The sequence below is a fragment of the Chinchilla lanigera genome, unplaced genomic scaffold (genome assembly GCF_000276665.1).
Source record: "Chinchilla lanigera isolate Chin_1 unplaced genomic scaffold, ChiLan1.0 scaffold00041, whole genome shotgun sequence".
Classification (NCBI taxonomy): Eukaryota; Metazoa; Chordata; class Mammalia; order Rodentia; family Chinchillidae; genus Chinchilla; species Chinchilla lanigera.
This window is the reverse complement of record NW_004955442.1, coordinates 6,741,247-6,765,779: the sequence shown is the minus strand read 5'-3', so window position 1 is coordinate 6,765,779 and position 24,533 is coordinate 6,741,247. Positions and strand designations below refer to the sequence as shown.

Genomic DNA, 24,533 nt, shown 5'->3' with positions numbered 1-24,533 from the left:
AGACAAGTCTCGATATGCAGTTCAGGCTGGCCTTGAGCTCACTTTGTAGCCCAGGCTGGCCTCAAACTCCAACGATCCTCTTGCTTCAGCCTCCCGAGTGCTGGGATTGTAAGTGTGTGCTACCATTCCTGGCTCAGCTTTCTTTTTATAGACACATGACTATTTACATGTTGAAGTTTAGTTCATAATCACTTAGGCTCTGCTTGATGGGTGCACGCGTTCCTGGGTACAGGTACTGACTTTTCATCCTTTTTTTTTTTTGGTACCAGGAATCAAACTCACTTGCGCTTGCCAGGCAGGCGCTGTGCTGCTGAGCTATATCCCTGGCCCTATCCCACTAGCTCATGTTTCTGGTACTCCTTTTCTCACTCAGTAGGTGATGAGGATAACTGGAGGTTTCAGTATTTTTCCCATCTCCAACAGCACACCCTCCCAAAAATACATCTAAAATTACTTTGCAATGGAAGATGCTTCCTAGGCATCAGGGCCACTGGAGCCCAAGTGCTTATTGTATCAGAATCCCGAGTCTGCACTAGCCAGACCCCGCTCTTCAATTGTCATGTTGTGCATTCACTTCCCAAGTGTAGCACTGCTTGGCAGCCTGTAGGAACTCAGGTGGCTAACAGGTTGAGTAGACATGGCTGCAGGAATACAAGGAAAATGGATGCGACTTGGTAGTCGAATGGATGAGTTCAATGAAGCTTTTGAGACTGTTGTGGAAATCTATAATGAAAAGTCAAGTGTATTTGCACGTCCTCAACTAATGCCTTTTGGAAAGCTAACGTTTTTCACGGAGTCAGAATTATGCCCCATCTGTTACTTCATGTATACAAAATGCCTTGTACGAGTTTTATCAACAGGCAATAATCATTTTAAGCGTTGAGAGATTAAAATCTAGGATTAAAAGGAAACTGCTTGTATTTTTTTATTCCCTCTCCTCCCCATAATGGGGTTGACCCCAGGGCCTGGTACCTGCTAGCCAAGTACTCTAATTCTATACCCACAGGCCTCTTTGAGGCAAATGTCTTAAGTTGGCCACACTGGCCTTGAACTTATCCTCCTGCCTCAGCCCCTCAAGAGTGCTAGAATTACAGGTGTGCACCATACCTGTTTTGTCTTCTTTCCCATCCTACTGTACTAGAGATTGAACCTGGGGGCATTGTACCACTGTGCCTAGCCCTCACTAGCTGCTTCGGGACCCTCTGCACTAACAAGAGTAATGGAGCCCTGCAAATGTATCATTTAGAGCAGACGAGCAAATGGGTCACACCACAGCCCTTTCAGTCAAATCCTTGAGATACAGAATGCCAACAGTATGTCTACTCAGAGGCAAACATTACACTTTAATAATAAAAATCACAAACATGGAGGAGCATTCATTTTGTCTGACATTAGCAATTACACAAAAGAGTGATTAAAGACTTTAACCAGTGTTTCTTATAACTAAACACACGTTGGAGTTACTTGTGGAGGTCTGAAAGATATTTAGATCCATGCCTCACTTTTGAGGAAGGCTGCAATGGTGGATCAGAAGCCAAGTGTTTTCACTCATTTATTTTGAATGGTGCAGTGGACTGAGCTCAGGAACAAAGGATTTTCCAACAGACAAGTAACTACTATTTCCTTCTGGGTGAGTCACCAATTTTAGGTTGACTGGGGCACTTTGGATTCTTTTGGCAACTGTTTAGGGGTATGGGGAGCTTTCTTTGCAGATTTATTAGCAGGGATGAAGAGCTTGGCCTCTGGCTTTTTTGGAGTCTGTCTCAGATCTTTCTTCCCTGGTGAGGATTTTCTTTGTTTCTTCTTCTGTCCCATTTTGGGCTTCTTCCCTGGACCTGCGCCCGGGGCCTCAGCAGCTGGTAGGGCCTTTCTCTTCTTGCCCTGCGGTGTGTTGGGAGCAGGACTCTTTTTTGGAGACTTCTTCCCTGGGACATGTTTTTGCACCTAAGAAAAAGAAGAGAGTTAAGCCTGAACAAATAGAAAAAAATAAAATAAAAAAATAAAAAACCCAAGCAACAACAAAGCCTGGCATTCCAACCCCAACAGCTTTTGTTAGTTATATTCCATAATGATAACTTCTGCACGAAGACCCACGGAATGGCCATTTTCTATCATTAAAGACTGAAAAGGACACTGGAGTCTCCCTGGTTTCCTGTGAGAGCAGAATCCTGGAAGCAAGTGCAGTGGGCAGAGCGGGAGAGTGCCCTACGCTGACACTGTCCCACCTGGGTTATAAATCTTTTGCAGGTGGGTTGGGTAGAGGGTGCTCAAACTGCATATAAAGTCCAGCTGGGTGCCTGTTAGAAAAACCCACTCCCCACAGCTAAACTCAGAGGCTCTTGGAGGGCAGCACATTATATCCCAGGAATCCTGGGTTTTCCAACCAGCCCAGGTGACTGCTGGTGAGAATCTAGCCATGCACTCTGCAGCCTAGCTTAGAAGCAGGCTCAGACAAAGACAAAGAACAGAAATTTAAATATCGGTTTCATTTTTATAGAAAAATTGAACATCAACTATGTAACTATCCAATAATCTGGCTGTGTGTATATACACACACGCAGTCCTCAAAAAATGTATACATCAGAAAAACTTGTATAAATATTTTAATACTATATTTATTAAGGTATCATGAGATTAATACAAGTCACCTTTGGCCTCTATAATTACAAGAGGTGCTGAAAGTAGTCGTCATTACATTCCAGACCTTTATTAGCAAAGTAAACTGCTGAAATACGTCTATTTTTTTTGGTGGACTCTGTGTGTATATTGCAGGAGGGGAAGTACTGGGGACTGAACCCTGAACTTTTGCACTGATCTATGTCCCCAATCCCTTATAACTCTGAGACAGTCTCACTTACTTGCCTGAGCTCAACCTTGTAACCCTCCTGCCTCAGCTTCCCAGAATGCTAAGAATACAGGTATATCACCACACCCAGGAATCCTAGTTTATCATTAATATTTCTATTATTTACCCCCGTAAGTACGTATAACAGAGTAGTCTACCCTTTTTCTGCTAATTATTCCATTATTTCCCAGACATTATAAACTTTATTTTTTTTTTGGTCTTTTTGAGACAGGGTCTCACTATGCAGTTCACGCTGTTTCTTGAACTCACTTTTTGCCAGGATGGCCTCAAACTCACAACAATCCTCCTGCCTCAGCCTCTGGAATGCTAGGACTACAGGTGTGTGCCACCACGCCAGCTTCATATACTCTTATTAAGGATGTCTAGTGACTGTAATAAGCTATTACAAAGATATGACACTCTCTCCTTTTGCTTCCTCCATAGTAAACAATTATGACACTACCATATATTATTATCCTATTTTTGAGATGAGTTCAGAAGGTGTGAATGTTTCCAAAATTCATTACACATGATCCAGCCAACTACACTTTCCTCATCTAATTTCTAACACATCACCTGCCAGTCACACTGTAACAAAAACAGCTTACTTTTTGTAAAAACATTTTATTATTATGTTTGCTCGTTAATTTCAAGTATATTTCAATACTCAACTGTTCTCTGGAATCTCTTTATAAAAAACACTTTCACCAGTAGATGAAAATTCTAAGGGTACTGTTACCAGTCTGAAACAGGTCAAGCACACCAACAGCCCTGGGCCCCTGTACCACCCTTCCAGGGCCCTCAGCCACACCCGCTGCAGGCTCTGCCCATAGGGCAGTGAATGTTCTCTGAACACCAGGGAAGCCTTCCAGTCTCTTAGGAACCTACAACTCCCTTTTTGGGTTTTTTTTTCCTGATAGTACCGGGGGCTGAACACAGGATATTAGCACTAAGCTGTATCCTAGACTTATTTTTTATTTTGAGAGAGGCCCTTGCTATGTTCCCCAGGCTAGGCTTGAATCTGTGATCCTCCTGCATCAGGTTCCTGCTGGGGTTATAGGGGCTTGCCAGGCTCGCCATCACACCTGGCTTCCCTCTCATTTTCAAGAGATCATCCCCTAATCACTGGACAGACACCATGACTATAAGGAGAAACATTTATCAGAGAGTCAAAAAAATAATCATGGTCATTTTAAAGTATCTACTCACAAACCCCCAAGAGGGTGTGTGGGTGTGTGTATGTATGTGAGAGAGGGAGGGAGAGAGAGGACAGGAAGAGAGAGGGAGAGAGAGGGAGAGAGAGGGAGAGAGAGGGAGAGAGAGGGAGAGAGAGGGAGAAAGAGGGAGAGAGAGGGAGGGAGAGGGAGAGAGAGGGAGGGAGACAGAGGGGGAGGGAGAGACAGGATCCAGCATCCAAGTTTGTCCTGGAAAGTTTTCCGACGTTACTGATGTGCCAATTTGTAGTCACATTCACAAGTACACCTTCAAATCTCCTCCCTGGTCTGCTTTCTGTGTTTTTGTTTTTTTGTGACAGCGTCTTGCTATATAGTCCAGACTGGCCTCAAACTCACTAGGAAGCCCAGAATGGCCTCAAATTCACAGGGGTCCTCTTGCCCCAGCCTCCTGAGTGCTGGGATCAGAGGCATGTGTCACCACACGCAGCCCACCTAGTTTGCTGTTTAAATCCACAGGAAATGCTTCTTCAAATTAAAAACCACGTCAAGTCTTCTTTCCTTGATTCCAAGGTACATAAAAAGTTGTTTCTGCTGCATAATTACATTTTGGTCAAAGACAGACCAAAGGAATCCAGTAAGACTTTAACGAGCTGGAAGAGTCTTACTGCCTAGTGACTCTGTGGCCATCATAATACAGCACAACACATTCATGTGTTTGTGGTGATGCTGGTATAAACAAACCTGTTTATATGCACAAAGAACTATGCACAGCACAGGATACTCGATAATGAGAAATGCCATGTTACTGGTTTGCCTATTTATGATACCATGCTTTTTTTTTAGTAGTGGGGATTAATCTTGGGGCCTTCATACCGAACCACATCCCCAGTGCCCCTGCCACTTTCTTAAGTATACATTTGCAGTACTTAAGATTACATTTATCACGGGCACCTGGTACATGGACATATCCCATCTTAATTCTTTTCTCATCCCCTACTGTTCCCAGCCCTCCCTGCTCCTTCTGTCTCTTGTTCCCTTTCCCATCTGAAAGACATCTCTACTTCCAACTACCTTTCATTTTCATCTTTATGTATGGTATAAGAGAAACCCTGATATTTAAGCTTGTGTGTCTGATTTATTTCACTTAATATTATGGTCTTGAAGTACATCCACTCATCTACTCCAGCCCTTCTTTACTCAGTTTTTGAGACAGCATCTCACTCAGTTGTCCAGACCAGTCCTGATCTTGAGACCTTCCTGCCTTGGTCTCCCTGAGTTCTATGATTACAGGCATGTGCCCTCACATCTGGCTTCTGCCTATATATTTTTTTTACCATCTTAGACTGCACTCCTATTTATAAAAGTTTACTGTAAAACAGTACCATATTCCACCAGCAGCAGCCTCCCAGCCCTGCGTCTTGCACAGCTCACGACAGCACAGCTCCCCATCACAGACCTATTCCATTCCTGTCTGTGTTACCCACGTCCTGTGATGTTCACACTTGCTTTGCGATACATTTTTCAGGGTATCCTTGCCATGAAGTGACACATGATTACATTCCACTGACATTCACAAGAAAAAGTAATCACAGTTAACTGCCTTCATGGTTCTTCTAGTTTATTCTAGTATTTTCCCTCATTCATCACTTAAAACAGTGCCTGCCTGCCCTACAGTGGCCACCAAACATTTCTTTATGAGTATTAAAAGCTGATATAAATACCTCAACATTTTCTTTTACTGGAGTCTCAACTATTGGTACCAGTTGTGGAATTTCATCATCAGATTCATTTGTCACTTTAACTTGGGCTTTTACTTTGCCCGTCTTTTTCTTCTGGGACCCACGGCTCTTCACGGAAGCACCTTTAGTTTTAGGTGCCACGCTTCCTTTAGTTACGGCTGATGTAGCCTTCTTAGCTTTCTCCTTTAACTTTTTCTTTTCTCTCTTCAACTTCCGTTTCTCACGAAGTTTTTGTTCTTTCTCTTTTTTCTTAGCCTCCTAATAAAAAATACCAGGCATAATTTCAGCATGGAATACTACTATAAAAAAAAAGGTACAGATTTAGTACTAGCAGTTCTGATTGTTACTAAGCTAAAGAGCCTAGACTTGTAGTTTGTACCCCATTATCAGAACTTGAACCACAGTTCCAAATTGTTGACTCTCAAACAGAGATGCATCTTATTAGTAAATTGTGTATTGTTATTTCAGAAGCTGGCTATCTGGAGTATGCACATAGTTAGCAAAAATTTTAATCTCATAAAGGTGAGTAATGAACAATGCTGAATTATACAGTACGACCAGTCAGTAAAACTGCACCACCACTCCCCAGCCATTTTTCTCTACTTTAAGTTGAAGCTGAATGTTAAAACAGTGAAAAATGGGTGGGGAGCGCCGGTCTTCCGGCTGGCTAGCTTCCTGCCTCATGGGCTCCCGGAGGGAGGAGCCCCGGCGCATGAGGAGCCATGCGGCGGCGGGTGCTGTTGCGCGCCGGCCCATAGGCCGGCTGCCGCCGCTCAATTGAGAGCTATCATGACACAGGGAAACAGTGACACAATTGGCCCACCATGCAAAGACTGCAGATGCCCACCCACGGACGTGTGTGAATCATTCAAACTTTGAACAACATGCCATACAATGGGACACTCTTGCTCCTGCCATTGAGAACCAGAAAGGTCCAGAGCCAGCGAAGGAGCAGCTGCTGAACAAGGACTCAGAGAACATGAGAATGCAGACTAAGCCCATGGAGTCAGAGGTCCTGTGGACTGGGGTCACGAGAGCCGCTTGGAAGCTGTAAACCAGGAGGACCTTGCACAATCCCTGCAGAGACTCACTGGAGGCCATTCTTCCCCTGACAGTACAGGCTGTGGTGGAGCTCCGGAGAAGTCTGCAGCAGGATTCCTGCTGCGTGTGCTGACAGTTGGGGAGAGGATACTAACTGGTTGTGGGGTCCCAATGCGATGGGAGGCTGGAGAGAAAATGCTACAAAAAATGGCTTTGGCCCACACGGCTCACTTGATTTTTGACAACCCTTACGCTGTAACTACTTGTTAGAGCCTTCTTGTGTATCTCTGTCTTCCTGAGAAACCACTTTGAAGATACCACCATGTATTACAGCAGTCATTGATATTTTCCTACTAATCTGTCCATAACTCTGTAATGTTTGCATTGTTCCTATGCTATTTCATAAATGGATCCATGTTTATTATTATGTGTTTCCTACAACAACCACTGAGAATTATTGAATGATTATTCAGTAGGTCACTCATGTATAGTTCTATTTATATTCTTTAGAAGCCACTTTGAAGATACCTAAGTATAGTACAACAACTATTGATAATCTCCTACCTCTTTTGTCTGTAACTCACTATCATTTGTCTATTTGTTTTCCTGAGAAACTATCTTGTAGATAACAATATGTAAAACAATAACCATTGGTAATTTCCTACCACTTTGTCTGTAATTTGGTAAGCCCCCCCTATTATTATATTATCCTTCTTTTACTCTTTAAAATTTAAAAAAAAAAAACAAAACAGTGAAAAATGTAGGCAGGTAGCAGTTCATTTTTTCTACTAGGGTATTGTTATGTGAAATCTACACTAGTGTCAAATTCCATTTTAATGAATAATTTCAACCTCTCCACAATGTCTGCCACTGTATCTGCTGACATAAAGAAAAAATTCAGGAGCTGGGGATTTAGCTCAACGGCAAAAGCGCCTGCCTGGCAAGCGCAAGGTCGTGAGTTCGGTTCCCGGTACCGGAGAAAAACCAAAAAAAAAAAAAAAGAAAAAATTCAGATCCTGTGTTTCCAGTAAGAGCAGTTTTATGTTATTTTGGGTCATTTTCCTGAAGAAAACAAGTACAAAAGCAAGATAAACTTGTCTTAAGAGGTAGGTGGGCACCGAAGCCATTTTTGCCTTATCTGGGAATTTCCTAACCCTTAACAGCTATGTGGGATGGAAAGAGGATGAAGTAGAGAGAAATCAAATCCCAGTTATGCACACTAGGGAATCCCTTGTAAAGATTCTACAAGGAAACCCTTTCACAATATTCCAGGACTCCAAGGCACGGCATCATCAATGTACAAGTGAACAGAAGTACAGCCCATGCCTATTTATAGTAATGGCTTGGTTAGAATCTCTAGAATACCTCCGGCCTGGAATGTACTTTAGGTTCACCCTGGGCTAAGAGGTACATGCCTGGCAGAAAGGAATACAAATTCTTTGCAGAAAGCTGTCCTTTCCCTATTGCTATGGCTTGTATCTTTTTTTTTTTTTTTTTTTTTGTCTTTTTGAGACAGGGTCTCGCTATGCAGTTCAGGCCGGCCTTGAGCTGGTCTTGAGCTCACTTTGTAGCCCAGCCTGGTCGTGAACTCGCAATGATTCTCCTGCCTCAGCCTCCAGAGTGCTGGGATTAGTGCGCCACCATGCCCAGCACTATGGCTTACATCTTGATGTCCCCCAACCCAAAGCCCCAATGTACCCACAGGTTGAGCTTCAATTCCACCCCCGGCCTACTGCTAAGGATCAAACCAGGGTCTCCAGCATGCTAGGCAAGTGCTCTGTCATTGAGCTACCACTCCAATAAGCCTTAGATTTTCCCTTCCAGGTCTTGGGATTTGAACTCAGGGCTTTGTAAATGCTAATCATAGACTTTACCTCAGAGGCCTCCCCACCTTTGTTTTGCCCATCAGTAGCAGTAACCGATAAACCATTTTGGTTTTCCTCTCTTATTTCTTCTTTGCCTCTGCAAAAGGCGGCTCCTTCTAGTTAGCCTCTTCCTCAAAGATTAAAACGCAAGGTATTTTTATCTTCATGTGCCTTACTTATTTACACAAATTACTAACTCATTACCTATACAAAATGGGAACAATGAGCCAAAAGCACAACCCTGGGAAACCAGTAAATGACACTGGAAGTGTCAGCAGGAGCAGCAATCTAGTTCTCCCTAATGACGGCCCAGTTTACTAATTTGCTTATGAAGCTCATTCACTATTTAAAATTCTACTAACCTTTTCCTTCAGCTTACGGATGACCATTTTGCTGTTCTCATTCCGGTAAGAGATAAATGAGGAAAAGATGGGAAGGGAAACGGACTTCCCAGTTTTCACAAACAGGAGTTTCACACTTTCCCACTTCTGGAAAGAAAAAAAGAAAAGAATGTTATCTATATTTAGTTTACCTTTTCTTGGGGTAGTATTGGGGATGGAAATCAGGGCCTCTCCCATGTTAGGCCCATTGAGCTGGAAGCAATGTATCCACAGAACTTCTTAAAATTTTATACCGAGACAGGGTTTCACCAAGCTGTCCAGGTCAGCCTTCAACTTGTGATTGTCTTGCCCCAGCCTCCTGAGTAGCTGGGATTACAGACACAGGATACTACCTTACTTTGAATGAACAATCAACCATTGCCCATATCAGATCATACCTCTGGCAATTTTTTTGAAAGACTTTCTGCCACAGCAACGATGTTTTCAGTGACGTCTTGAGCCTGCATCCCAGTGTGACCAATGCGTACAGCACTGAAATTCAATACAGCAGCAGACAAAGAATTTTACAAAATAAGGCACTGGCAGATTTGTGAGAAATGAATGTAATCCTAAAGGTATTATTTAAAAGGTACAAACATTAAAAGTTTTAGACTCAAAACAAATTTTAAAGGAAGACCTCTTATGTTCTAGGAATTTCTTTCACTGAGATGAAGTGTCCTACCGTAAACAGGTAATTCCTAAGCTGGCACTAATGGAGTGAGAGTGGGAGGGTGAGTAGGCAGAGCTGGAGAAGGTTCTAACTCCTTCCTAGAAAATCCACAGGTGTGTGGGCAGGCCCTTAGCTGCTGTGAGAGGAGCTACCTCAGGGAGAGTCACCTGCCACCTTACAATTCTGCTGTGACCCAGCTGCCTACCTTCTACGGTAAAAAATTCCTATCACTTATGTAACAGTGTCTTCTGTAGGAGCCAAACCACCCCTTGAGCTGAAGCAGAGTGTGGACAGGCACCAAGCAGGAAGCCCCGCTGTGCTCCTGGCCTGAAACTGCCCTGCCAGCACACCTCCTGCCACGGGAGCGAAAGGATGAGCCAGGGCCGGGGCTCTCACACCTCACTCCACCAGAGGTTGGCACTGTCCACTTATGCGCCTGTTAGCCTACTGCCTATGAGGATGAGCCTTCTGCCAGTCAGGATGGCTTTGGCTTCCAGGCAGGAAAAAAAGGAGGGTGTGGGGAAGACAAAAGAAGACAAGGAACTATACTATTTATTAGGGAAAAGCAAGAAAACAGATGAAGGAATGACGTAGAAGTGTTTTTCTTCAGTTGCCTTCAGCTATAGTTGTTTGGCTTAAAAAATCTTCAGCAGCAGGAGACTAACTCTTTCATCTGTCTTCATGACACTGTTTCCTCCTTCCAACTACTCACTGATCCCATGAGCCATGGATAGGAGGTCCAGGCCCAACGATTAACTCTTGTTAACTACTTAATTGCACCAACCAAGGGGCATCCCCCAGGCCCATTGCATGGCAGAAGGCAACTCCAGAGCCCACCCACACCAAGCTCAGCTTTACCTGGAGACAAACTGCCCACTTCACATTCTCTGCCTAGCTCAGGCTGGAAAGCAATTATTGCCCTCAAAGGTCTTTTCTGCCATCCAAGTCTAGGTGTAGGGGCTCCATCTACCTCAGTATCATGGGTAAGATTAAATCAAAAGGACAGAACAGGCCGGGTGTGGTGGCGCACACACCTATAATCCCGGCACTTGGGAGGCTGAGGCAGGAGAATCGCTGTGAGTTTGAGACCAGCCTGGGCTACAAAGTGAGCTCAAAGTTGGCCTGAACTGCAGAGCGAGACCCTGTCTCAAAAAAAGGACAAAACAGACACAGGGCAGTTTGATGGTTCCGGATGGACACTGAATTTATTAAGACAAAATTAAACCAAGACCAAGGTGGATCCTTACTTTAAAAGATAGTATGCAAACTGAGAACTGCTAATATTCTCTAAGCATTAATCTTATTCTCTTTGCTCTAGTATTTAGACTGTCCAATATGATAACCACCAGCCTTAGCCATATATGCTTATTTAATTAAATCACAGAATACTTTAAAAGTTACTCAGAAACAAAAAAAGTTACTCAGACACAGCAGACACATGTCAAGTACTCAGCAGTCACTACAGCCAGTGGCTCCTGTCAGAGTCATCTCAGACAAAGACAACTGCCACGAGAGCAGAAGATTCTAGTAGGTTCTAAAGGACAGCACTGTACCAGAGAACTGAATACTTCTAAGGAAGGAATTTCAGTTTCAACAGAAGGGCTGGTCTCATTAACACTGCCTTTTCAAAAAGTAGATCAAATCACTACGAAGTGTAAGACTGAAAGAAGCATATGTAAGTGGTGTCACCTACCTGCAAGAACCACTTTTGGAGATGTTTAAGACAGTCCCACCTAGGGAGTTGTTGATCTCTTCTGATAAATTCTTGGCCAGCAGGTTTACAGATACTGGAACTCTACAGGAGGACACAGGCATCAGAATACAGTGTGTACACACCTACATTTCCATGCTGCTGAAGTTTAGTCACTACTGAGAAACCTACTTTTTCCTTTGATAGAAATGTCTTCCTATGTGCGAGGGCAAAAGCCGCCTAATTCTTTCATCAGTAAGGAAGAAGTCAAAACTATTCAGGAGTTGGAGCTTGGCTTCATAGGCTTTATACTCTGTTTTTAAAGTTCGGAAAGGGATAATCTAGAAAACATGAAAAGTACAAATACATAAAGAACTCGAATAAGGAGAAGGCAACAATTTGTACTCAGATTTTAAAATGTCCTAGAACCACACCTCTCACAGTTCAGTGAACACATGAGTATCTAAGATCTACTATCTTCAGCATACTGCCAAGCAGTATGCTAAATGCTGGGGGACACTATGACAAAGGATCCTAGCTAAAGAGCCAGAGGGTAATAAGGACAAATATACCAACAACTACAAAAGAGGGAGAGTTAGGGACAGAAAAATGATGTTCTGCAAGTACAGAAGAATGACAAAAAATGAGAAATTTAAAAATAATCTGCAAGATATAAAAGTTCCTGATGTATACATTTAGCTTTTAGGTCACAAACCTCAACAGCTCTTCCATTGGAGACAAGATGGAATACACCCTACCTAGAGCTACAACAAATTAGAGAGCGAAAAATACTATAAAATAGAACACTGTGTTATATTTGCTTCATTTGAATTGCATCTTTTAAATGATTTGAAAATGTTAACCTGCTTCCTACCCGAGAAATTGTTTTAATTCCATGTTTGTTCAAAAGCTTTCTATAGAAGCGTTCTGTCTGTTCAGGTGACTGGAGTTCATCCTTGGTAAATAAACAGATTTCTGACAAATCTGATCGAATACCATGAGGCAAGGACCTGCAAAATACACAAGATAGAGACAGGAAGTAAAACATTATTATAGACAATATACATATTTATTATCACTCAGAATATATATTTACTGTCATTTTAATAACCTTTATTCAAGCTATTTAGGTGAGTACAACACTGAAGAAATATCTCTTTAAGAGCCAGACATGGTAGTGCATGCCTGTAACCTCAGGACTCTGGGAGGCTGAAGCATCCTGACTGCAAGTTCCAGTCTATTCTGGGCAACTTAGCAACTTAGTGAGATCCTGTCCCAAAATAAAAATTAAAATATGTGTGGGGATACAGCTCATTGTGCAGCCCCTGGTTACAATCCCTAGTATCACCAAAAACCAAACAAACAAGAAACAATAACAACAAAAAAAGTCAATATATCACCAAAAAACACCCATAGGCCAAAATATTAATTAATATTTGGGATATAACAAATTAAAATGTAATCAAACACACCCAAATAGTGCATATGTAATTACTATACCTGTTATCTATTGCTACACAAGCATATGTAATTTCATGCGATACAATTAACTTCATTTCAGGGGCTGGGGATTTAGCTCAGCGGCAAAAAACGCCTGCCTGGCAAGCGCAAGGTCATGAGTTCGGTTCCCGGTACCGGAGAAAAACCAAAACCAAAAAAAAACACAAGAAATTCTGACTCCAATTAACTTCATTTCATCAGTTCAGTACTGATGAAGTTCAGGCTTAGACCCTTATCTTCTTAAAAAGTCTTAGCTCCATAAATAACAGAATTTGAGTTGGAACCGAAAACATGAAACGAGCCAAGAGGGACCAACCAACAAACATGTACTGTTACACTAAGTCTTGAACAATAACACAAGTCATTTCTTAGCCCAAGTGTTCTGAAGAAACAGTATTTCTATAATCAAAACATACACTATACACAGGAGTATAACTCACCATACGAGACAGTACATGCTGTAAGTAGGTGACAGCACACCCTAGAGTCAAGCAGTTGGGTATATATCCTAGAGAACAGGAAAGGCTTTCCAGAGGGGAAAACTGGCAGAGTAAAGATGTAGAAGAAAGCAAGCAAGCAGAATATAAACAACTGGCTGAATATGGATCTGGCTGAGTATCGGGTAAGACAATCTAGGAATGGAAAGTATCTTTCCTCTTTCTAACCATCCCACTTTTTTGAGGGAAAAGAAAACCTATCCCAGTAAACTGCTTTCTTAACCAGAGCAGACTCTGGCAGAAAGGCAGGACTGATAGACTACAGGACACTCAGTTAAATCTGAGCTTCAGGCTAACAAAATGTTTTGTTTTACATGGTACTGGGGGTTGAACCTAAGGTCTTTGAACTGAGCTGTGCCCACACAGAGCCCTCCCCCTTTAAATTCTGAGACATGATCTCCCTAAGCCATTATGTAAGGGCACACTTTTATAGAATAGCAGACTTGTAGGCATACTATAGTAAAAGTCAGAAATCAACAATACTCACAATTAAATGCACAGATTACTGGAGATTTTGCTAACGTACAGACCTCAACAGACACACTGCAGGATAGATATACTCATTAACTGCAGTTATTCTCCAAAATCAGAGCCTTAGATCTCCTAACAGCCCAATATGGAGGTACCTGCCTCTTCCTAGAGGAAGAATATTGTTACTACGCTAACAAGTTGGAAATATGAAGAAAAAACTCCCATCAGCTAATGGAAACACCTTGAACACAGGGTTCCTAATCTATGGGAGGCTCTTCCTGGTGGGGGTCTTTAGGTTTTCTCCCCTCATGGAGTCACTCCCTGACTAAACACTTTAAAGCTATGCACCACCAACTCCTTTTACAAGTCATTTCGCCTTGCCAGCTCCTTAGTACTGAAGAAAGAGTTTCCTCTATAATCAAAACAGGGGGGGATATAAGGGCACATTTATAGAATAGCAGACTTGTAGGCATGTTATAGCAAAACTTAGAAATCAATTAGAGGCCTGTGACCACAGTTAGCTTACTGCATTCGTGTAGCCTTCACTTTTTAGGCCCAGATGTTCCCCCTCAATAATGTGTAGAGTCAAACTGTGTCTAGCTTGTGTTTTAAAAATACGCGGTGATTCCAACTTGCTTCAGGTTCAAGGACTTCAAGGACATCATGTTTGGGGAAGACTGGCCCACTCAAGGCCACTTTCAAATCTACCTACTCTTTTCAGGCTCCCTCCCTCCCAAAATGTTCCTGTATAATTCTGCCTGACAATGTATGACAGTACTTGTATTCCATAAAACCAATCATGTAATAACCTGCTATCAGGTTTGTACTTCCCACTTGCAAACCATATTTAAACTGAACTCAAACCCGATTCTGGGCTGATGATTTGAACCTCCGGGTTCCCCAGCCTGCTAACATACTAAAACTTGCCTTCTAACTCCTCAATACAGAGAGTCTTTCCTTTGATTTGATATTAGTTTTCTGCAACAAGTAAGTTACCCAGGCTGGTCTCAAACTTGCAACCCTCTGAATTATAGATGTGTGCCACACGTCCAGCTCCAAAAAATCTCTTTTAGTCTAAGTAGGTCCTGAATAATGCCTAGAATCTATTTATACTAAGAAATCTTTTTATTTGCTAAATTTGCCAACTCTATAGAAAGAGAATCTAAGGCTCCTAGCAGTAAGAATACAGGGGTTTTTTTCCTATGGAAAGTTCATTGTCAGGTTTTTAACAGTCCCTTTAAGGGGTGAGCTTGGGTCCTCAGACACCCATTTTAGTATGATTAAAATTAACACGTTCCACTAAAAAACAGAAGATACTTATGCTACCTTCAACCTGTCAGGCAGTAGGTTTTTTTTTTTTTTTTTTTTTTGGTTTTTCTCCGGTACCGGGAACCGAACTCACGACCTTGCGCTTGCCAGGCAGGCGCTTTTGCCGCTGAGCTAAATCCCCAGCCCAGGCAGTAGGTTTTAAACCAAAAGACATCCCCCCACCCAGAAAACTGGAATTTCTGAAAAATTTTAACATATCTAAATTCCTACAGTTCTTTTAACACTAGTTATTTTCTTTGATCTTAATTTTTTTGTTTTATTTATTTATGTATGTATGTATGTATGTATGTCTTTCAGGACAGGGTCTAATGTGCAGTTCGGGTTGGCCTTGAGCTCACTTTGCAGCCCAGGCTGGTCTCCAACTTGCAACAATCCTCCTGCCTCAGCCTCCGGAGCGCTGGTATTACAGGTGTGCCACCACACCAGGCTTTCATCTTAAATTTTTATCTTGAGTTTGCAAAGTTTCCCTTAGAAACTAAGCTGCAACTGTTAAAGGTACAAAGAAGGAATAAGCATATAAAAAGAGCACAAACTGAAAAACAGAACTTACAATCTGACCCTCAGTTCTTTTCCTGGAATTTTCCATAGTACCACCATTAAAAATAAATTTTCATTTTCATTCAAAAGCAATCCATTTTTGTTCTTCCTGGACTTAGAATGTGTCAACAAAGCTTCCACTGCCTTTCTAATCTGCAAGTATAGATACACAAGTTAATTTTCTCAAAATAATTGGACACCACACACACACATTTCCCCCCCATCCACTGTCTGTAATAGGCAACTTTTACTACTTTCTTTTAGGGTGCTGCAGTTTATACTCAGTCAGTCCATCCACAATGCCTAAGCACACGCGTCTAGCACCTGCCTACAGAAAGGCGCCTTTTCTTGGGATTGGGCCAGATGGGAACAGCTTCTCCTAACCTCAAATGAGCAAGGCAGTTATCTCAGGAAAAGCGCGAAACAGCACGTAGCGTTTACAGAGCGCTACGTGCCACAGGAGTTCACACGGATTACCTCCTGCGATCCTGGAGAACGGCGAGAAGAGCCCATTTTAAATAACTCTTGCAAAGTTATTTAAAGACTTGGCTAAGGCCAAACGGTAGGAAAACAAAGCCTCGTCAAACCCACCGCAAAATCCCGAGCTATACTCGCAATCCAATTTAAGAGGGCCAGACTGCAGGTGTCGGCGAAGCAGGCGTCCATCGTGCGAATAAACAGGCACGGCCAGCAAGAGACACCACCCCCCCGCCGCCAGGGCTCCGGGGGCGTCCATGGGGGCACGGAGCCCGCTATATGTTTCCCGGCCTCACCTTGCGACCTCCCGGCCTTACAAGGGTCAAGGGTACTTTGCTTCGAAACCTATCTCCTCAGGGGCACTCACCTGCTCTTTGTCCAGCTGCTCTAGTGAGGTCAGCTCCGCGGGAGTCGAGGTGGTGGGTAAAGCCGACTCTTGGGCGGAAGACGAGTCCTCCATTTCGCTCACACCTCGTGCAAACAGGCGGACTACTCAGGAGCTGGATTCCTGTGCGCAGGCGTAAGCGAGGCCCGGAACCGGAAATCAAGGGGCAGGATCCGAGTTTTGTGCGTCATTTCCGGGAGGGCGCGCAGTTTGAGTTCCCAGCGTCGCGCAGTCGGTCTGGATGGGCGCTAAAGGTCTTAGTCGCTTAGGCCTTCAGTCACAGCCTCTTTGCTGAAGCAGCGCCGCTTCTTCCGTTCCACGAAGCGCGGGACTCGTCGACCCTTGTCGCTCTTCCACGAAGAAAATTGAGAAATCGCCTTGAGGTGGAAGAAGTACCCTGTCTGGCCACCCAGTGTGATCTGCTCTGCGGCGCGCAGGGAAGAGTGCAGCGTCCTGACTCTGCCACCCTCCTGCAGAGGGACTCTAGGTGACGCCTCCTCCTGGCTGGTGGGGATTCCTTGAAATACGGAACTGAAGCACCAGGTGCACCGTTATCCGGCGTGAGGCTCCCAAGATGAATCAGATCCGGACGGACCCTCGGAGCTTATGGTCTCCCAGAGAGGCGGGAGGTAAGATCTTACGCTACGAGTAAGTGTGGAGGCTGGATCACAGGCAGATGGAGTGCGGTAGAACGTGTCCCTCCCGCCCTGTGCGCCTTCGTAGAGGTAGCCAACGTACCACAGTATCTCCTGCATCTCTCCAGAAATGTTCTAGTCTTGTTTAGGAAAGACTTCTTCTTTATGGATGGAGGATTTTTTCCCCCCTCACAAAAAATAGCCTAGTATACCCATTGTTCTGCACCTAGCATTTTCCCCATAATATATGGAGTTTTGGGGGAGTAAGGGGTTGAGACAGGGTCTCGCTATGCAGTTCAGGCTGGTCTCAAGCTCACTATGTAGTCGAGAGTGACCTTGAACTCGCAGCGATTCTCCTGCCTCAGCCTCCTGAGTGCTGGGATTACAGACGTGCTCCACCACTCTGGGCAGTATAGGGTATCTTGAAGGTTGTTCCAAATCAGTACATGAAGCTCTGCTTCATCTGTTTTAATGGCCGGATGGCACCCCATCATGTAGCTATGTTACAATTTGTTTAGTAACGAAATTGTAAAGGTACGGATTTTGTTGTGGTGGTGGCTGTTTCTGTTTTTTGAGACAAACTCTTGCTATGTACTTCAGCCTTGAACTCACTGTGTAGCCCAGCATGGCCTCCAACTCAAAGCAGTCCTCCTGCTTCAGCCTCCCAAGTGCTGGGATTACAGGTAGGTGCCACTACACTGGCTTAAGATTGAGGGTTTTGAACTGTTTGGTAGGGGAGAAGAAACGGTGGGATTATGTTTAGGATTATCCTTTAGGAAAGTTAATTGAATCTGATTGTGGTGTTAAAGAGTATCCTGTTTGCAAATTCATTGATATTTCCTACCTCAAGTGCTGGAGGTTTATTCTCGCCTCGAGTGTGGGCTAGACTTAGTAACTTGCTTCTATCAAATACAGTATGAGGTGATAGGATGTCTTTTCAGTGGTACGTCTAATTGGTTATGGAATGTGGAAGACAGTGTTTCTAAACTAAAGAAGGAAATTTAGAAATCATCTTCATGGGGATGGTTAAAGAAGCAGAAATAAGTGAAATTGCAGAGAGAAATATAGAGCAGGAGTGGGGCTGTAGAAGCCAAGCACAGTGACACATGCCTTTAATTCTAGCAGTTGGGGAGACTGAGGCAGGAGGACTTCAATTTCAAGTCCTGCATAGACAACTTTAAAATAAAAAATACAGGAGTGGGGATGTAGCAAGTGGGCGAGCAAGGGAAGGAAGAAGGAGGAGACAGACAGAGATAGAGGGTGTCATGTTTCACAAGTCATGAAGTGGTGGAGATATTTAGTGATTTGTTAATACTATCAAATACTGGAGAAGTGAAGTAGAATAAAGATAAAAGGCCCTTTTTGGGGAGTGGTTAGGTCCTGTTGACTTTACAGAAAGTAATTTCAATAAGGAATGTGAGAGATGGAAGAAAAATGGAATGATGGTATATTTTAAATTTTTATCACTAAGGCAAATGCACTGAAAGTATTTATGTTCCAGAGAATTTGTTATATTACCCCTTCTTTTTGACAGCCTGAATAATACATATAATAACACTTACTTGTTATATATAGCATTTATTGAATTACCTGTTAGCATTTTGGTTTGCCCACAGATTGACCCTCTCCAGGGTAGTCACCTCATCTTTAAACCCATAGTTACCCAATTTGTGTGTGGTGCCTACCATGAGCAGTTTACAATCTACAAGGTGTACAAAGCAGGATGTGATAAATACTGTGTAAGTATTATAGTTGCACACATGGAACTTAGAAAGATGACTTAAAAACTGAAGGAATTAGCCAGGTGCACCTGTAGTCTCAGCTACTCAGGAGGCTGAGGCAGGAAGATTGCTTGAGCCCAGTTCAGTGCCAGCCTGGGCAACATAAGAGCTTATCTGATGAGAAAAACCAAAATAAAACCTCCAAAACTAAACCTGAAAGAATAGCAATAATAGTAGAAAAGTTTCTCTTCCTGATTGTGATAATAACTGTTCATTACTTCATTTCCTCTACTGGACTGTGTTGAGGGTCAGGAGTGATCACACAGGGCCTGCCTGGCACAGAATGAGCAAATAGTTACCATTTGAAAGAATCAGTGAATCTTTTCTTGCCTTCTTAAGGCTTTATGCACTTTCTTCCTCCTATTCTCTTTTGATAGATTTCTCTGCTTCACATGTACTCTTTCTGAGAGATGGTAGTGCTGGCTTTGGCAGCACTATATGTATACTAAAATTGGGAGACTATGGTATCATTCTGTCCTCCCTTCTCTCCATTTATTGATTTGTGGTACTGGGAATGGAACCTGGGGCCTCACACATGCTAGGCAAGTGCTTCATCCCTGATTATACCCTCAGTCCTTTTTACTTATTTATGTATGTACGTACATATGTATGCATTTATTTTGAGACAGGGTTCACTATGTAGTTCAGGCTGGTCTTGAGCTCACTTTGTAGCCCAGGCTGACCTCAAACTCACAGTGATCCTCTTGCCTCAATCTCCCAAGTACTGGGATTATAGGCATGACCCACCATGCCCGGCTCGGCCCTTTTTAAAATGTTTGAGATAGGGTCTTGCTATGTCACTAAGTTGCCTAGGTTGAGCTATACTTTTAGTCCTCCTGTTGTGACCTTCCAGAATGCTGGAATCACAGGTGTGTGTCACCATGCCCAGCTCAGTTGTTCTTTTAAAATAAACTAACCTGAAAAACAAACCCATGTTCTTCTCATTAAATTTGACTCTAGTAATGAGAGAAATATTTCATTCAAAAATTAATTAATTATTTTTATCAATGTCCTTGGGTATTTCGGTAGTTTTCCAGTATATGGATATGTATGTAATATTTATCCATTCACTAGTTGACAGACATTTAGATTTTCTTGCAGTTTTTGGTCATGAGTACGTTTTCATTCATAATAGGTAAGTAAGAGTGGGGTTGATAGCTTAATAGGAATATAGCTCATCATCACAGTGCCTGCCTGGCCATTGTAAGGCCCTGAGTTCAATTCCCAGTACCAAAAAAAAAAAAAAAAAATGAATGACTAAACTTTTTTCCAAAGAATATTTTACAACCTTACCAAAGTTTGATTTTCAGTTGTTCCATATCCTCACCAATAATTTTCATAGTTATTCTAGTGCATATATAGTGCTATTTAATAGTGGATTAAATTCAGATTTTCTGCATGTCTAGTAATGTGAGGAACTTTTTTATTTGCTATTTTCCTAAATTTCTTTGTACAAATGTTTATCTTTATACAAATTGTCTTTGTCTTACATAAATATTTTACTCCAGTTGACAACTTGCCTTTTTAAAAAAAAATTGGTACATGTTTGCAGTACATGATTATATACTTCATGGGGAGTTGGTACATGTACATAAGACGTCTTAAATTCTTTTTTTATCCCCTTCTCCTCCCCTCCTTTCTTCCTTCCCTCTCTCCATCTTTTGGTCCCCTTCACTTTTGCAAAAGATCTATATCTCTGTTTTTTACTAGGCTCTTTATATTTTGGCTTCTTATATAAGAGAAACCATGTGACATTTAAGCTTGTGTCACTGATTTATTTCACTTAACATTATGGTTTCAGGGTGGATCCTTTTTCCTACAAATGTCTCAAGTTTATTCTTTCTGGCAGAATAGTATCCCATTGTGTACAAATGCTACAATTTTTCTTTATCCATTCATCTGTTGATGGACATACAGGCTGATTTTAAGATTTAACTATAATGAGTTATGCTGCTTCACTCTGACATTAACTCTGACTTTAACTCTTTCAGGAAGATAACTAGAAGGGGAATAGCTGGTTTGAATGGAATTCCTTGTTTTACTTTTGGGGATTTTTTTGTTTCAGTTTTTTGATGAATCTCCATACTGATTTCCATAATGGTTGTACCACTTCACATTCCCGTCAAAAATGTAGAAGGGTTCCTTTCCCACCTGCAGCCTCACCAGTATTTGTTATTATTTCTTTATGATAGCCATTCTAGTAAACCTAGTATTTGCAAAGGAATAGCACAGGTAGTCATAATAGAGACTGAATTAAGGATTAACTCATCCTAAATCAGTTTTATGAATTTCTTTTTAAAAACAATATGCACATATCAAAGAGTGAACATTTCTAATTGAACAGTTAACTTTTGCAGCATTTCTTTATAGTAAACATAAATTTTAAATAACAGATTTTAAATTCAACAGTTCAGTGCTCAGGTTTCAATACCGAGTTGTTTCTCTCTGAAGGTATTGCAGAATCTCACTGAACTTGCAGTTTGCCTTGGTAGTTGAAAATGTTCCTGCTTAACAAAATGCCATTAACTATGTGCAAAGTAGTACTATATAGTTTTATTAACAGTTTGATAATGATAATGTAGCTATCTGCCAGAGTTGTTTGAATGTTGTTAGGTGGCAAAGCTGAAGAAAGTTCACACCAGTTAACTTCAAAATAATCATTTGCTAGAATCATCAGGTACCTCTTAAAAACTATTAAAAATCTTTCTTAGACAGCCCTGCCAAGTCAGAGTAGTTACCGATGGCAATTAACAAAAGAAAAATGAAATGACAAAAGAAATGTCATGTCTAGATTATTTAAAAACCATTTTTTAGGGGTTTTTTTGTTAGTATCCTCAGGATACTCAGCACATTCCTGGTACTGAAATCTGCTACATAGTATTAACCTACACAAAATGGAATTAATACTGCTGAAATATAGGAAAGAGGGGAAATAATATTGCTTAAACACAGAAAGTACAGAATGTGACATTTTTAGAAAGGTAGAAAGGACATAGTTTTCTTAATCAGAAAGATCTGAGTCTGAAATCCCAACTGTGATTTACTAGTTGTTCAGCTATGCACATGTTAGCCAGGCCTTAATTTCTCCATTTGTAAAATAAAGCTAGTTCCCCATAAGACTCAAGAGAATGCTGTATGCAGTCCCAGGCACATACATAGTAACATAAGGTTAGTTAGCTCTCCTTTCCTTTGCTGAGAATAGTGTGACCATTATTAAATGTATTGATAAATAAAACTTTGTTTTAGAGGCTAGGCAGGAGCCACTGCACTTGTGTTCAAGCAGGGAAGAAATGACCAACTAAAAGAAATTGATACTAAATTCTGATTTAAGGAAGAACAAACTTGGGGCAGGAGTCCTGGAGAACAGTTAGATTACTGTAGTGGGGAGAAGAAAATGGAAAGAAGTTTTCAGTAGCTCAGCTCTCTCCACCTAAGTTCGTTGATTCTCTGAACTTCTATGTAGGCTGCATGGGTATCCCAAGCAGAGGTGCAAAGTGTACATAGTGTACACCAGCTCTCCCCTATACAGTTGATAGATAACTTTTTAATGCAGGCAGCCTCAATTTAGAGAAATTACGCTCCCTGAGGAATAACTATTCTTAAAAAATTATTTCTACATATTTGAGACAGGGTCTTGGTAAGTTGCACTGGCTCTAACTTGCTATATAGCCCAAGCTAGTCTCAAATTGATGCCTCAACCTCCAAGTGCTGATGTTACAGGTGTACATCACTATACCTGGCTTATTTTCTAGATACATATAAAAAAGGTACCTTCCTCTCCATTGGTCTCTTTCATCACTGGAGATAAACAGCTAACAACTTGCATGACTGTTCTTTTACCCAGTACCAGTATATAATCAGTGAATGCTGTGAAGTTCAAAGTGCATCTTTAAGAAAGCTTTAAATAGACATTATAAAATATTAACATTAGGTCATAATACAAGACCAGTAGAAGAATTTCTAAAAAAAAAAAAATTACTTGGTGCATGTAATTTAAAGAAATTCCTGCCCCTCAAAAAAAAGTTGGGGAAGATTTAGCCCTGAGAAATACAAATAAGGCTAGTCCTGCAGCCTTGCCCAGGCAACATGAAAGTATGGTCAGGACAGTCCAGAGTTAAAATTGCTACCATTACTTAGAAATAGATAAAAGGAATAAAAGCATTCAAGATTCAACTGGATAGCAGAACTTTTTATTTCACCACCTCCAGGATCATGAAATTGTCAGTAGTTTCATGAAAGCAGGTAAAAAGTTGTATTTACAACCAACATGACAAAGAATCCTAATTGGAAAGTAAAATCTCCCTTTTAAAGCCAAATCTTTGAAAATGTGGGTTACTAATAAAATGGATATATTACTCAGGAGCAAAAGGAGTGAATTCCTGCTACAGCATGCAAAAGACAAAATAGAGTACATCCTGTATGATTATGTGTAGAGTTCAAAAAATGGCAATACAGTGATTACTTTGGCAGACTGATTGGAAAGGGGCAGAAGAGGGCTTTCTGGAGTAGTGGAGATGTCACCTGGGATATGTACAAAGGTGTGTACTCTTAACAAACTTGTAAATTTAGATCTGTGCACTTCACTGTATGCAAATTTTACTTTAATAAAACATCCTCTCCTTTGCACACAAGTTCTGTCTGCTGGAATTTCTTTACAAATTGTATTTATTCCTAAGAATCTTAATTCTTAGACTGAAATTTAGTGTATTTATAAAGGAATTAAAATAGTGATGTAGAACACCAGGCATGTTGGCATATGCTTATAATCCCAGCACTTGAGGCTGAGGCAGGATGAGTTTGAGGCCAGCCTGAGCTACGGAGTGAATTTAAGACCAGCCTAAACTACAGAGACTGCCTTAAAAAAAAAAAAAAAAAAGATAGTGATGTAGACTGCAATTATTTTAAGTACTGTAACTAGTTTATAAGCAAACACAAAGTTCAGTCAAAATATAATTACACAATGAAGGATGCAAAACAAGTTAAATGTTTGTATTCCTAGTAGCCAGACTCTTTCTTGGTGGTACTAGGGGATTAAACCCAGGACCTCTTGCTTAGCATTCTCCATTAAGCTACATGCATGCCTAACCCACTGCCTCAGTTAAATTTGTTTTTGAATCAGGGTTTCAAAATAAAATTCATATAGCATTAAAATGACCATAAAGGCTTAAAGGAGTATAATCTTGTCACTGCAGGGGTTAGTGAAAAATACTTTCTAGGACCTGTGTTTTCACATGATGAAAAACACTAAGCTTTTTTTCTTTCTAGGTCCTTTTAAATCTGCAAAACTTTATTTTTTTGTTGTTGTTGTTTTTTTGGGTTTTTTTTTTGTTTTTTTTTCCAGTACCGGGAATCGAACTCACGACCTTGTGCTTGCCAGGCAGGCGCTGTGCAAAACTTTATAAAAAGTTTGTTTTTATTAGTTTGGGGTCATCTTTTATTCTAGATTGGGAGATAATCACTCACGACAAAGCTACAATGTTCCTTTTTTTTTGGTGGAGGTGGTAGTGGGGATTGAA

General features: G+C 41.5%; 1 protein-coding gene across 1 annotated transcript; it reads right to left on the bottom strand.

Moving 5' to 3' along the window:
• Positions 1–1,318: 1,318 nt before the first annotated feature.
• Positions 1,319–16,742, bottom strand: Rsl1d1 (ribosomal L1 domain containing 1). The gene is made up of 9 exons (XM_005391158.2): positions 16,584–16,742; positions 15,753–15,892; positions 12,280–12,415; positions 11,598–11,746; positions 11,409–11,510; positions 9,444–9,537; positions 9,028–9,153; positions 5,742–6,017; positions 1,319–1,944 (listed from the first exon to the last, which is right to left on the bottom strand). The coding sequence occupies exons 1-9, from the start codon at positions 16,674–16,676 to the stop codon at positions 1,645–1,647; spliced, it is 1,416 nt and encodes a 471-aa protein (XP_005391215.1). The 5' UTR covers positions 16,677–16,742; the 3' UTR covers positions 1,319–1,644.
• Positions 16,743–24,533: the final 7,791 nt, after the last annotated feature.